Source organism: Akebia trifoliata, chromosome 8, assembly GCF_017979445.1.
Source record: "Akebia trifoliata isolate Shusen 1 chromosome 8, ASM1797944v1, whole genome shotgun sequence".
NCBI classification, from domain to species: Eukaryota; Viridiplantae; Streptophyta; class Magnoliopsida; order Ranunculales; family Lardizabalaceae; genus Akebia; species Akebia trifoliata.
The window spans coordinates 32880946-32894656 of NC_141382.1; the positions used below are offsets into that span (position 1 = coordinate 32880946).

The 13711-nt window shown below is 33.8% G+C and overlaps 1 protein-coding gene across 3 annotated transcripts; it reads left to right on the top strand.

Moving 5' to 3' along the window:
• Positions 1-3015: 3015 nt before the first annotated feature.
• LOC147396547 (uncharacterized) lies at positions 3016-13047 on the top strand. 3 transcript variants are annotated; one of them, XM_086451343.1, is made up of 7 exons: positions 3016-3075; positions 3220-3312; positions 3421-3513; positions 4667-4904; positions 5509-5600; positions 12093-12203; positions 12718-13047. In XM_086451343.1, exons 2-7 carry the CDS (start codon positions 3250-3252, stop codon positions 12877-12879), a joined length of 759 nt encoding a protein of 252 aa, XP_086307469.1. In that variant the 5' UTR covers positions 3016-3075; positions 3220-3249; the 3' UTR covers positions 12880-13047. The 3 variants fall into 3 exon arrangements, with proteins under 3 accessions (XP_086307469.1, XP_086307468.1, XP_086307470.1); XM_086451342.1 differs by lacking the exon at positions 3016-3075 and having other exon boundaries at positions 3082-3312; XM_086451344.1 differs by lacking the exons at positions 3016-3075; positions 12093-12203 and having other exon boundaries at positions 3082-3312.
• The last annotated feature ends 664 nt before the right edge of the window (positions 13048-13711 follow it).

Sequence of the window (13711 nt, forward strand, 5' to 3'; positions counted from 1 at the left end):
ACAATTAAACAAATCAAATATGAAGGTTCGGGCGTGCATTTGAAATAAAGAAAAGAATTCTACATTTTTTAAATCCAATACAAATTTTTGATAAAAACTCTAAATACAATTTTTATAAATATATGGTTACCAATAGAAATTGAGAGCCCTTACAATCTCTAGGCGACAGAATTGAAGCACGTGCACGAAAATTGATATGATCAACACGAAAATCGAGGTGGATTGAATTTCGAGGCGATTGATTTTTTTAATCTAACTTGGTGGTTTCGAAGATCTCGATGTCGTCGTCATTTCTCCCTTCTGCGACGGATAATGGTTTGGTCTCAAAACAGATGAAATATAGGGTTGAAGTTTCAAAACGCCCGTATCATATACGATTGATTTTTGATGATACGGAGTGAAAAATGAGAGAAAACGAAAGGAAACTAGGAGGATTTTATAGAGGATGAGGCTGCGGACATTTTTCCCTTCTTCGTCGAGAGTCAATGGTAACTCGTTCGCAGCAAATCTACTATTGAAAGTCGAGAAAGAAATCACATTTTTTTTTAAATTGCGACTGATTTTTGGACGAATTTAGATGATGATAAATAGTGAAATCTATTTAAAAATTATTTATATATATTAGTGGGACGAACTCGATATTTTACCTATTATTTTATTTGACGATAATTTGACCGTTCAGATTCCAAAAATGATGAATGAATACTCTATTTTATCTAATTTTTCGTTCCGGATCTAATGGTATAGTAAAATTCTACAAATTATGTTTTTAACAAAAATTTACATTTTCGGCCCGATGGAATCTTAAAATTGACGTCGTTTTCATTTTTTATGATAATTTGACTTTTTGAGCTCCAAAAATGACAAGTAAATAGTCTATTTTCTATAATTTTTTGTTACAAATCCAACGATGTGATCAAATTTTAAAAATTATTACTTTAGCAAAAAGTCATTATTTTACGCTTGTCCGACTTGAAAATTGAGGATTTTGCAACTTTTCTGTTCGGACTCGCATTTGAACGTGCTTATAGGCTAAAATATATTTTTCAAATATTTTGAATTCAATTGTGAGATCATATTTCATTAAAAATAACCAGAACAAAATCCTAAAATTTTACCCTAAGTCTCACTTTTAGAATTTTCTCAAATTTTCACTATTTATTTCCTCGAGATACAAATAAAAAACTTGAGGTTTTACATTATTTGTTATCCTTTGAGTTAACAAACATGTATATTGTGAAACTAAAAACATAAAACTTGAGTTGAATCAACCATGGTTACTGCCCGAGATATAGTGGAAGGAGTGAGTTAAAGTGGGAAAGATCGGTGATTTATTTTTCCATATTTGTAACATATACCTTTTTTTCTACACAGTTCTTGGGTAGTAATAATCTTACAACATGATCACTAAGTATAGGAAGCATGGCTAAATACTTGTACTTGGTGTGGTGGGCGTCATCCTTACACTACCTCAAAAATGATTAAATTTGGTGTCACTATAGCACTAAAGTTGGTGGCCCTGGCCCTTCATCTATTTTCGTCGGCCCAAAACCCACTTTAGGCCAAGGATAAAATTAGACCGCCTTAGCCCACCGAATTGTGTTAGTATTTTTCACATAAAAAATAGCTAGAAAGTAAAAAATTGTATCTGTCTTCTCTCCCTTACCTTTTTCATCACTTTCAATCCTGAATTTACTCTCAGAGGAATCAAAATTAGTTTTTTTCTTTCTCCTTTATCTCTCTCAAACCCTAATCTTCTCAATCTCTTTTTCATCTCCCTTATCAGAAAATGGCGCTGTGTTTCAAAGAGTTTCATGTTAAGGTTCTTATTTTCTTTTATATGAATTACATGTGAGGATTCTTATTTTGGACTAATCTATGACTTGAAGTTTTATTTGTGGTTAAGATTCAATTTTAGTATTTTAAAACTTTCAAGTTGATTATAATGTTAATAGAAGAAAAATGGACAAATCACTTATAGTAAAATCTTAGAAGTGAATTAATATATTTATATGGGAAACACGAAATGCAATAAAAGTTGAGTTGTAATCAAGCAACTCAATAATTTACAGGATTTAATGGATTGAAGTTGAAAATCTTGGTTATTCAGATCACTTCAAGTCAAATTTCTTGTAGGCTATACTTAGTATTGTAAAATGGTGTAATTGCAAAAAAGAATTTGGGGTTTATTGTTTAAGACGCTTGGTTGCAACACCGCAAATTAGGCATGTTATGTAAATCTTTGTATCTTTACTATTATAATGAGAGAAAACGGATAAAAGTGGTTTGACACCAAAATTTGGATTTCAAAAATACCCTCTTTTTCTACATTTAAACTTAATAATATAATCAGAGTCATTTTGGTAAGAAATCAATAAAATTGCAATCCCACAGTCTTATAATAATGTTGATTACTTTTCAAACTTAACAATTATTTAAAAATTATTGTCAACCTCACCAATAATTTTTTTTTTAAGTTATTCACCTCGAAATACAAATATTGATGACCTCGACAATAAAAATATTGAACTCAAAAATAAAAATTGTTGACCTCCATGCTGTAAAACCCACATATTTTTATTTTTTTTGAGTTTTTTCAACTAAAATAAATGTAAAAATTGACTTAAAACTTGACATAACGAATTGTGTAAATGATTTCAGACCAAAAGAACCATCATTGATTGATTTTCATCCAAAAAGAAATAAGACAATTAAAAAAAATCCTAATTGTTTACATACATTTAAAAAGTGCTTGAAAATGATTTTTTCTTCATTCTCGAAAATTCTATTAGGATGCCATAAATCCAAATTTTTTTTGACAAAAAATGATAAGTTCAAATGATTAGGAAAATTTTGAAATTTCAATAGTGAGAAATGTCTAGAGTGAGATTTTTAAAAAGAGGGATTTACTATTTTGATAACCGGCAAAAATCAAGGATTAAATTAAAAGAAAACTTAGTGGCAGGTTCTATTAAGTCATTTTCCCAAAATTACAACCACACATTACTATCACATAAGGGTTAGAATTAAGAAAAGCACCTCGCAGTGCTGCTCAGGGCACTTCTTGTTCTTCTGGTTAGTTCTATCTTCCAAAATTCGAGTTGAAACTTGAAACGAACCAAATTAAGAAATCCATTTTACTTGTTTGCATTTATTTCGTCTTGTAAGTTGTAAATAAGACATCAAATTTTTATGGATTCAAATATTATTAAAACACAGTAAAATTCAAAGCTCGGAAAACGAGAAACAATGGAAGATCATCGACCCAGAAGAATTTCGGTGAAAAGCCATCAACCCAATTGGAAAGAAAAGGTATCAATCCCATTTTTTTCCACTCTATTTATTTCAATTTTTATTCTAAATTTTAATCCAAAAATGTTATTACATACAGTTGATGAGGTTTTGTTGTGTTGAATGCAGCTTAGAGAAAACTGCTTGAAAAGGATCCAAGAGGATCGAACCCGGTTGCTTTGGAAAATGAGGTTGCCTTCAGACCCATCTCTCAATCAAAAGGTTCTCTTTCTTTTATTTCCATTTTTTTTTTTCCAATAATTCAAATTATAGTGAGTTTCCACTTGTTTTGTTTTGAGTGAATTATAGTTTTGGGTCTTTCTGTTTATACATTCTAAGGTTGAGTTGGATGATTATTCTTCTTAGTTGAATGGTGACATGGTGTTGCAACTTGGGCAATGTGCACCACTAAAAAAAACCCCCCCAAAACTACACATAAATTGATCTTGGTAACCCACTGTAAATTGATTTATATAAATGATTCACCCACAAATGGGGTCACGTCCGTGAAATCCATTATTCAATGGAGAGTACAAGGAGATTGGGGATGCAAGCTTACCCCTCTAAACATGTAGAAAGGTCCCAATCCTCCGTTTCCATCTCTACAAGAAGACATCAGTGTTGTTACACCACATCCTTTCCATTACCATCATTGTCGCAACCTTAGAACCATGATAGCACCCTAACCATAGTCCATAGTGACTAAGTTGGGCTTCGGGAATAATTCAGCAAAAGAAAACTTCGTACGAAGTCGGGAAAACATCAAATAAATTAAAAAGTAAAAATAATTATAAAAATGTAAAAATATATACCTAAATGAAAAATAATACTTAAAAAATGCTAAAACCAAAATAATGTGATTTTGATTTTCAAAAAATATTGATTAAATCACACAATTAATCGTGATTTTCTGAAAAACCAAAAAATTTTCAAGAACTTCGTGATTTTTTTTTGAAAAAATTGTGATTTAATCGATAACTATTAAAATGGTTTTTTTTTTTTTTTTAATTTAGATTTTCACTATGACCCTAACTACCTTGGCTTCTATGTACTTGGCAATAGGAAAAATAATAGAGCTTGAAGAAGAGAGAACACGAACTCTAAAGAGAAATCCTCTCTATAATAGATGATAACCCTCCTCTCTTACTTTTCTCATTTTTCCATCATGTTTTTGTCATTTTATTGGCCCCAGGGACTTTCTATTTATATTTCATAGAATCTCGACTGTAGGTTTATGAGGTTAATTCTCAGCCGAACTCCCCATATCTTATTTGTGCATAACATGTACTTCACCTTTTCTATCTGGATGGAATTCCTCTTTTATCAGTTTGATCTCATTATCCCCCCCCCCTCTTTTTTTTTTTTTTTGTTACAGGAAATTATGCAATCTACTTTCAGGGACATAGTCTCTGATGAACTGAAAAAGATTAAGGACTCATCTTTGAATAACTTTCCAGTAATCTCAACTTCTGCCGACCAAGTTGATGATGCTTTATGGGAATACAATGATCTTCACATGACTTCTCAATCAACTGAAAGCGAATGTGAAGAGCTAATGATAGAAATGCAAAGGATATTTTATGAAGATATTGGGGCAGAGCAAACTAGAAGAGGTAAAGTGTGGTGGACATTCCACACGAATGAGTGGAATTAGTTCTTCACTTAATCTTTTTCAATTAGTTCATCTTTCATTCAATGGGGCTTTGGTACTGAAGCATACTAGAACTAGGAATAAAGGGATAGAATAGACTTCAACCTTGTCCTACATGCATAAAGCATTTTTTTTATTTAACTCATTGGTAGTTTGAATTTTACTTTGCGTCTGTTAGGTGGTTTTCCAGATCTTTCTTTATCTAGTTTATATTCATACTTTTGGCAAATTTTTTTTGTTTCAGTTCCTTCTTCTGTTTGCACCCAAATAGTTGCCTTTATTTTCTTTTTCTTTTTTTTTTTTGTTGTTGTGGGGGGGGGGGGGGGGGGGGGGTTGCGTTGTGTTGGTTGTCCACTTATGATTGAAAGTTTTTAATAGCAATAGATAAAAATCAATAAACAGTTCTGATTTTTTATTTTGATTTATGTTCTGCACCACAACCATGGTTGTGTTATTCAGCCCTAGCTTACCATAAAAATATTAAATAAAAAGGTTAGCTGTCTCCAACTTACATATCTTCAGACTATTCGTTTTGTGAACTAAATTGATTGGGGAAGCCCTTGCAGAACAAGAGGAATATGAGAGAATATGTGAAGAGGAAGAAGATGATTACTTAGCTCGTGCAACTTTTGAGCATTTGCAACTTAACAATAACCAGGTATGAATTCATGAATAAGGGTTTCCTGCACACATATGTTCCAAGGTCTTATGACAATGTTGGTTCTCACTTCCTTGTATTTCGTTGATATTTTAGATTTTCTATCAATATTAATTTTTAAAGCTTTTTTCTACATTATTTATCTTTGTGGTTTTAGTTTTTTAGGTGTATTTCTAAAAGGAGAACTGATGTCATAGCTCTAGTGATCAGTGTTTTAAAGTACCTAAGGTGTACTTGAGGCTAGGTGTAAGCCTCAATTAATTTTTTTTTTAAATCCTAAAAAATATATAACAGTTATAATAAATTCATAAAAGATATAAAAGAAAGTAAACAACCATTAAGCATCAAATAAATATTAAACAATAAAAATGTAGGGAAGTAGCAATGTATCATCACTCATAGTATCAAACATCAAATAAACAACTAGTCTAGGTCTAGGAATGAAGTTGTAGACCATAGTATAAACTAGAGAAGAATTAAAACTACTAAAAAAATCATCTTCATCATCTTTACTAGTAGGATCCTCCAAAAAGTCATCATGATATCAGATTCCTCTATCCCGAATTTGGTTCATCAACTTCAAGCCCATGCTTCCAAGCAAGGTCTTTTGTATTAACCCCACCTTTATTCACTTTTTAACCATTATCTCTAGTGTTAGAAGATTAGAGTTAAGGAGAGAAAGAGGAAAATAGAGAAGAGCACAAGTCGGTCACCCCCAATAGGGTTCGGCCTCTCTTTTATATTAAAAACTTGTGGTTGGTCGTATGGGCTTAAGTATTGGACCCACACGATATTAAATAAGAACTCTCTTCCTCAAGTTGGAGCATACAAATTTGGCATGCTAAGCTTACAACAAAAAGTAATAAAGGAACTCTAGACAATGGTTTTGTGAGAACATCTCCTAACTAATTTTCTGACTTGATATCGAGAGTAGATATCTTCTTAACCATCACCATATCACGAATAAAGTAGCAATCAACCTCAATGTGTTTGGTTCTCTTGTGGAATACTGAATTACTAGTTATAAAGTTAGTAGCCTAGTTATCACAATATAGAGGCAGAGGAGTAAGAACTTCAATCCCCTTCTCTTTTAGAAGACTTTGAACTCAAAGCATCTCACATGCAGTATGTGGCATCACCTTGTATGCTGCTTCAACACTAGAACGGGTTACAACTTGCTATTTTTTACCGCGCCAAGTCATCAAATTACTTCCCACGAAGGTACAATACCCAAAAGTAGATCTACGATCAGTTCTGCTCCTTGTCCAATCAACATTTGAGAAGCCAGTAATGGATATAAGTGGTAAAGGTCTGTATAATAATCTTTTGCTTGGTGACTCCTTTAGATATCTCAGTATCCTAAACACAGCACCCCAATAAATCTGATGTGGAGCATGCATAAATTGGCTAACTACTCTCTCACAACAAATGTAATATCTGGGCGAGTGACAATCAAGTAGATTAGTTTGCTAACTAAACTGTGGTAATGCCCTGCATCATAATAAATCTCCCCCTGTACAGCATCAAGCTTAGTAATAGGATCCATAAAAGTATCACCTGATTTAGAACTCAAAGTACTAGTCTCAGATAACAAATCTAGAACATACTTCATCTTTGACAAACTAATACCTTATTTGGAATGAGCTACTTCAATATCCAAGAAGTAGTGAAGAAGATCCAAGTCTTTAGTGTGAAACTGTTTGGTTAGATGAGTCTTCAAATCTGAGATACCACTACGATTACTTATAGTCATGATGATATCATCCACATAAACTATCAACACAATAATTTCCCAGAAGAGTGCCTCACAAACATTGAATGATCAAAAGTAAACCTAACAAATCCATAAGCGAGAACAATTGAGCTAAATTTATCAAACCAAGCTCTAGGCGACTGTTTAATTGCCTTCCGTAGGCGACATACTAATCCAGTCTTATCAAAGTCAACATATCCAGGTGGCTACTCCATGCCTACCTCCTCCTACAAATCTTCATTTAGAAAGGCATTTTTAATACCCAATTGATATAGGGGCTAAGCATAACACACTACAACAGAAATAAGAACTCTAATAGATTTTAGGCGAACCACTAGAAAAAAAATCTCACTATAATCAATCCCATAAGTCTGTGTGTAATCCTTGGCTACAAGACTAGCCTTCAACTTCTCAATAGATCCATCAGGAAGATATTTGACTGTATACATCCATCTACACCCCATAGCCTGTTTCCCAGGTGGAAGCAGAGATAGGTCCCAAGTATGATTATGATGAAGGGATGCAATCTCCTCATCCATAGCTAGTTTCCACTCAGAGGAGCATAATGCCTGCGTATAGAAAGTAGGAACATAAATAATAGACAAAGAGAGTGCAAACTGGCGAAAGGAATGTGAGATCTGATGAAAATACACAAAATCAGCAATTAGGTCATTAATGCAAGTTCTAGTACCTTTCCTTAAAGCAATAGGAAGATCACTAGAGGTAGAAGTAGATACTGGTGGATGTGGATGAACCTAAGTGAAGCTGATAAAGGATCTGAGGTTGGCAGAGAAGATGAAGATACTCGGAAACGAGTGCGTTGATATATTTGAAGAGACATAGTAGAAAGGTCACCTGTCGGAAGAATTGGAAGCACAGGAGAGAAGAAAATTGTAAGAGACAACTCCCCATGACGAAAGACACAAAATCCAAATCAAATGAGTCAACAATAAAAGAAAAATAAGGTGTAGACTCAAAGAATGTCACATCAGCACTTACTTAGTAGCGTTGAGTAACACAACAATAACACATATACCCTTTTTGTGTACAAGAGTAACCCAGAAAGATAAATTTGATGGATCTTTGGGAAAGTTTATCCAACCTAGGCTCAAATGAGTGAACAAAGCAACAAAACCAAAGACTTTAGGAGTAACAACAAAAGGATGAACTTGAGGATAAACCAGAGAGAAAGGTGATTGACCATTTAAAATTGATGATGACATGCTATTAATAAGATGATAAGTTATGACGAAAGCATCACCCCAATAAGGCTTAGGTACATGCATCTGGAACATAATGGTGTGAGCAACATCAAGTAAATGACGATGTTTTCGCTCAGCAACACCATTTTGTTGAGAATTATTAACACTCAATAATGTCATTATTTGAACAAAAGGACTAAATAGAAGATTGCATGTATTCTAAGGCATTATCAAAACGGATAATTTTCACAAGTTTGCGAAATTGGACTGAACTTTTTTTATAAAAAGTAATTAAAACGAGGTAATTTAGTGCGATCTTTTAATAAGAAGAGTCATGCCATACGAGAATAATCATTCACAAACACTATAAAATAATGAAAATCAGATAAACTTTTTATTCTTATAGACCTCAAATATTCATATGAATTAGTTCAAAAAGACTAGATTGACGACTCTTAGTATGATTAGGAAAAGAACTACGATGATACTTACCCAATTGGCAAGCTTCACAGTCTAAAACTGACACTGGACTCAACTTAGGAATAATACGACATAAATTAGACAAAGACACGTGACTCGACTGATAGCGCCACTGAAGGGGTGAAACTGAAGTACTCAAGACAGAAGCAGGCGTATAATCCATCTTTCTCATGCCCCAAAACAATCATCTTCCTCATCTTGAAATCTTGAAATACACAATAAGAAGGGAAGAAGGTTACAAATAAGTGCAATGGTTTTGTAAGCTGACTAATAGAAAATAGATTCGAAGGAAATTAAATAACTTAAAGAGTAGAAGATAAGGGAAAAGATGAGTTTAGAAAAACATCACCTTTCCCAACTACATTACGAGTAGATTCATTGGCTAGTACAATATGAGAATTAAGATAATGGAAATTAGAAAAGAGATGAGATATACCAGACATGTGGGCACTAGCTCCGCTCCTGAATCGATGACTCAAGATGATGGAGACTTAGGAGCCATAAATATGGGATTATCTAAAGTAGTTGTGGGTGGAATAGGTCCTATAGTCAAGGTAGTCAATTTCTGAAGAATCTCTCCCAACTGTTTTGTTAAGATCGGAAAATGCAGCTCTAGATGTAATTTGAGAAGTGGAATTAGTGAAACTTTGAGAAGATTCCTATTGAGCCTAATTAGCCCACGTAGGTTTACCTCATTTATCTCAACAAAATTGCTCAGTGTGGCCAGTATAGCCACAATAGGTACACTTCAAATCACCACCACAACCACCTCCACGGCCACCACGACTTCCTCTACCAACACCATCAGAAATCCCCAAATTTTCTATCAAAGAAGTAAATTGAAAACTTGCACAGAGATTAAAAAAATCTCAAAAAAATAGAGTCCCTTGGGATATTCTATGATATGCGGTTAGGGTTGAGAGGGTAACAAAACAACGATCGGAATAAAATCGCAAAATCCAAAAAAACCTAGAAGAAAAAATTGAGATTCGGGAAAATTTTCAAACTATTGCAGATGAAGTCATTTTTTTTTAACACTGGTCACGCAAAAAACACTATTCACGGAGTATTGTTCATGCATAAAACACTTTTCACAAGTACTATTCACACAACACTATTCACATTTTTTTTTAAACTGAATTTTGTGGCTTCAAAGTGTCCACCAATTCCCTAATCATTAATAAACACCTTAAACAAACACAAACGAAATCCTAGATAAACATTTGGTGCAAACAAACAAACCTCAAACACCTAATCCCTCTTTGGAACCAAGGCCTTAGGGTTTGGAAGTATCCGATTGAAGAGTGAAAAGAAAGTGATTAAGAAAAGGGAAGAAAAGAAGAGAAATCAAACAGATCTAATGGTAGAAGTGTTCTAATATCATGTTAGAAAATTAGGGTTAAGGAGAGGAGGAGGAAAATAGAGATGAGAATGAGTCACCCAACCCCAGTAGGATTCGACCTCTCTTTTATATTAAAAACATGTGGTTGGTAGTGTGGGCTTAAGTATTGGGCCCACACGACATTAAATAAGAATTCTAAAATCTAGGCATTTTCATCAACTACCATCATATATAGGAAGAATAAAACAAAAAACAAAATAATCAAACACAAAAAAAGGAGAAAAATTTGAGATTTTGAAGAAGAAGAAGAAAAAAGCAAAAATTTCAAGAAAATACACATAATAACCACATACCTCAAAAACCTAGTAGATCATTTATTTTTTGCTTTTATTTGACCACAATCTTCATAAGAAAATTGTAGGAAGCGACGGAATTTAAATCAGATGAATATTGAAAGTTCTATGAAGAAATTTTTGTGTAGGGAAAAATTAGGGTTTGAAAGAGAGATTTTAAGATCTCTTGAAAACTTATGTTTCTAAAACAAGGAGCACTTTTAGTTGATAGGGTTTATTAAATAAAAGACATTGGGGGGGGGGGGGGTTATTTACGTAAAATAAAACAAAAAAAAAAAAAAAGAAAAAAGAAAAAAGAGTCAAAAATAAACCCATGGTTTTGGGTTTTGCTGCACAACTTGAGGCTTACGCCTCACATAGCCTCATACACCTAAGGCTTAAGCCTCACAAATTTTTTTTTTGATAAGTTTTTTTCTCTTTTTTGAGGCATGCGCCTCGAGGCTTAAGCCTTTTAAAACATTGGTTGGATCTGCACAAGACTCAGCTCTTTGGGAAGCATATGCATCCTACACTTATATTCCATATTTTGTTGTTGATTTGATAATTTTCTGGCTTAAAAATGTAAAACAGAGAATATAAATGTTCACTTGGGCCAATTTATTACTTCAAATGTGAGTTTTTCAGGTCTTGATTATAACCACGTCAACTTGAAACACTTTCTAGCACTTATTGCGTGAAGTAAAATCCATAGGGATATGGCTGCAGTCTTCCACCTTGTGGTATCGCTCACAATCACAAATATGGAGTATAACAAGCTGACCCCAGCAAACCCAATGTGTCAACACATACATACATTTTATTTAAAGATACATTTGTGCACATATGCATACAATATAGAAGTATTTTTATATAGATAAGCTGACAAACATGTAACATTTGTGAGCAAGTTTATAAACAAGACCTGAACACAATATATGTGATACATTAAGAGTTCCTCTGAGGAAGCATGTGTCACACGAGTTTGACTAAACCAATTCTCTTTTGGAAAATCTTACAACATCCTACTCTTTTACTTAGCAAAAAATAATTAATAAATAAATAAATAAAATCTTTTGGAAAAATGTGAGGTTTTTCGTTAATAAATTGTGCTACCGACCCTATTTATTGAGGCTTTTTGAGGACTTTGTATTTGGTGGGATTCTTTGATGCTGGGAGTAGGCAGTTCTAGCTCCCCATTGGGAAGATTGTCTTTTGTATGGTTCTGGCTGCTTTAGGGTCGATTCCTTCAAATAGAGTTATTGCTGCCACTAACACCCCAAGTTGTTTTATACAATGCTCCATACGGAAGAGACTGTTTTATAAATACTTTTTTTCCCACTATATCATCGTGATCAAATGATAAAGAGTATAATTATGTGGTAGGACTGCAAGAACGAGGTTTGGTGTCCCATCTGCAAGCGAGGAGAGTTACAAGAGAATCATCGTCTTATTTATTGCACTCGTTGCAAGCTGCAACTTGATAGAGGCGATGAGGTGCAATCTCCACTCAATTCTATGAAAATACCCCTTTCCTTGCATGATTAAGTATGTAGTCCAATGATATTTTTAGAGAGTGTATATGGCCACCCCAAATTTTGCTAATGCCACCCCAAGATGTTTGCTAATTCTTTGGTGATTTACATATGAATTGGGGTGGCATTAGAAAAAGTTGGTGTGGCAATAGAATCTCTCTATTTTTATTAAATTACAGAAAAATGTGATGGTGAATGGGGAGTGTTTAGTTGCAAAGATGACTCTCCATTCGAATTAAGTCAGGGTTGGAACTGTAAACCTTTCTCAGAGAGTACACTTCAACAATTGAATTGCCACAAAAAAAAAAAAAAAAATGCATTAATGGAATGTTGTTCCCTGAGATAGTTTACATTTGGTGTGACAAAAGACCTAAAGTGGAGCCAAAAAAATGCTATTGCAATAACTAGTAATACAGGTTATCTGTACTAACGATGAATTTGCTATTTGAAATGCCACAAATGTCCGTGTATCTCAGGTTAATTTGGAGTTGATGCGGGACCGATTAGGAAATGTGCACTCAGAACATCTTGATAGAGGATGCAGATTGACGCCCAAGTTCTGCATGGAAACCAGATTCAATCTTACTGCACTGTACATTAAGTGTGAGACTTGCAATACATTTGAGATTGTATTATAAGTAGCTGATTAAGAAATTTTAAGGAGACTACTATCCTATGTTTGTAGCGTACATTTTATCAGGGTTGGTGCATCTTTGTGAGTATGCCAATTTAAAGTCAAAACAACTCATTTGATGCTAAGCAATGAACATTTGCTGCTTTTATTTATGGGATTGACTAGTTGCACACCACCCAGTAGTCGTTGCACTCTTATCACTTTAGAAAAACCACCATTATTAGGATTGCACTCTAAAAACAAAAAGGTTGCAGTACTCTTCTTGTTGTTGAAAATTGGAGAGGAACCAGACCACAACACTCTTCATGATCTACAAGTATGGTAAAAATTTGTAGGAGCTCCTAGTAATGACATTAGGTTTGGTGTAAATTTTGCAGGATCTCCTGCAATATTAGTGTAAAATTCTTTCATGGGACATAACAAGTAGGGATAGGTGGGAAATTTAAATTTAAAAAAAAAAAAAATGAAGCCAAAAGTAAGATTTTTTTTCCCTAAGTTGGAGTGCAATGAGTACTAGGTGATATGCAACTAGTTGGTCTCATTTATTTATTTGTTGAGGGGTGGGTGGGGGGCATGCATGGCAAGTTGCATCTAGTACATGTGTGAAAAATATTGACATGATTGAATATTTGCAAGCATGTGATCTAATATAAGTTGGCAGTGAGTTTACCATAATTCTAGTGATAGGTTGCATGTGCGAGTTCACCCAAGAGTTGCAAGAGAACTCCAACTCCAATTCTTTCAGTATAAACTATGCTAGGGCTGGATGGTGTAGATCCTTCAAGAGGCTTGGTAGCTCACCAAGTTCGAGCAGGACAGATTCATAGCCATTAACT

Excerpts from the sequence above, each read along its gene's own strand:
- LOC147396547 (XM_086451343.1), top strand. The coding sequence starts at position 3,250 with ATGGAAGATCATCGACCCAGAAGAATTTCGGTGAAAAGCCATCAACCC. Across the intron at positions 3,313-3,420 it reads AACCCAATTGGAAAGAAAAG|CTTAGAGAAAACTGCTTGAA; the intron begins GTATCAATCCCA and ends TGTTGAATGCAG. Across the intron at positions 5,601-12,092 it reads TGCAACTTAACAATAACCAG|GACTGCAAGAACGAGGTTTG; the intron begins GTATGAATTCAT and ends ATTATGTGGTAG.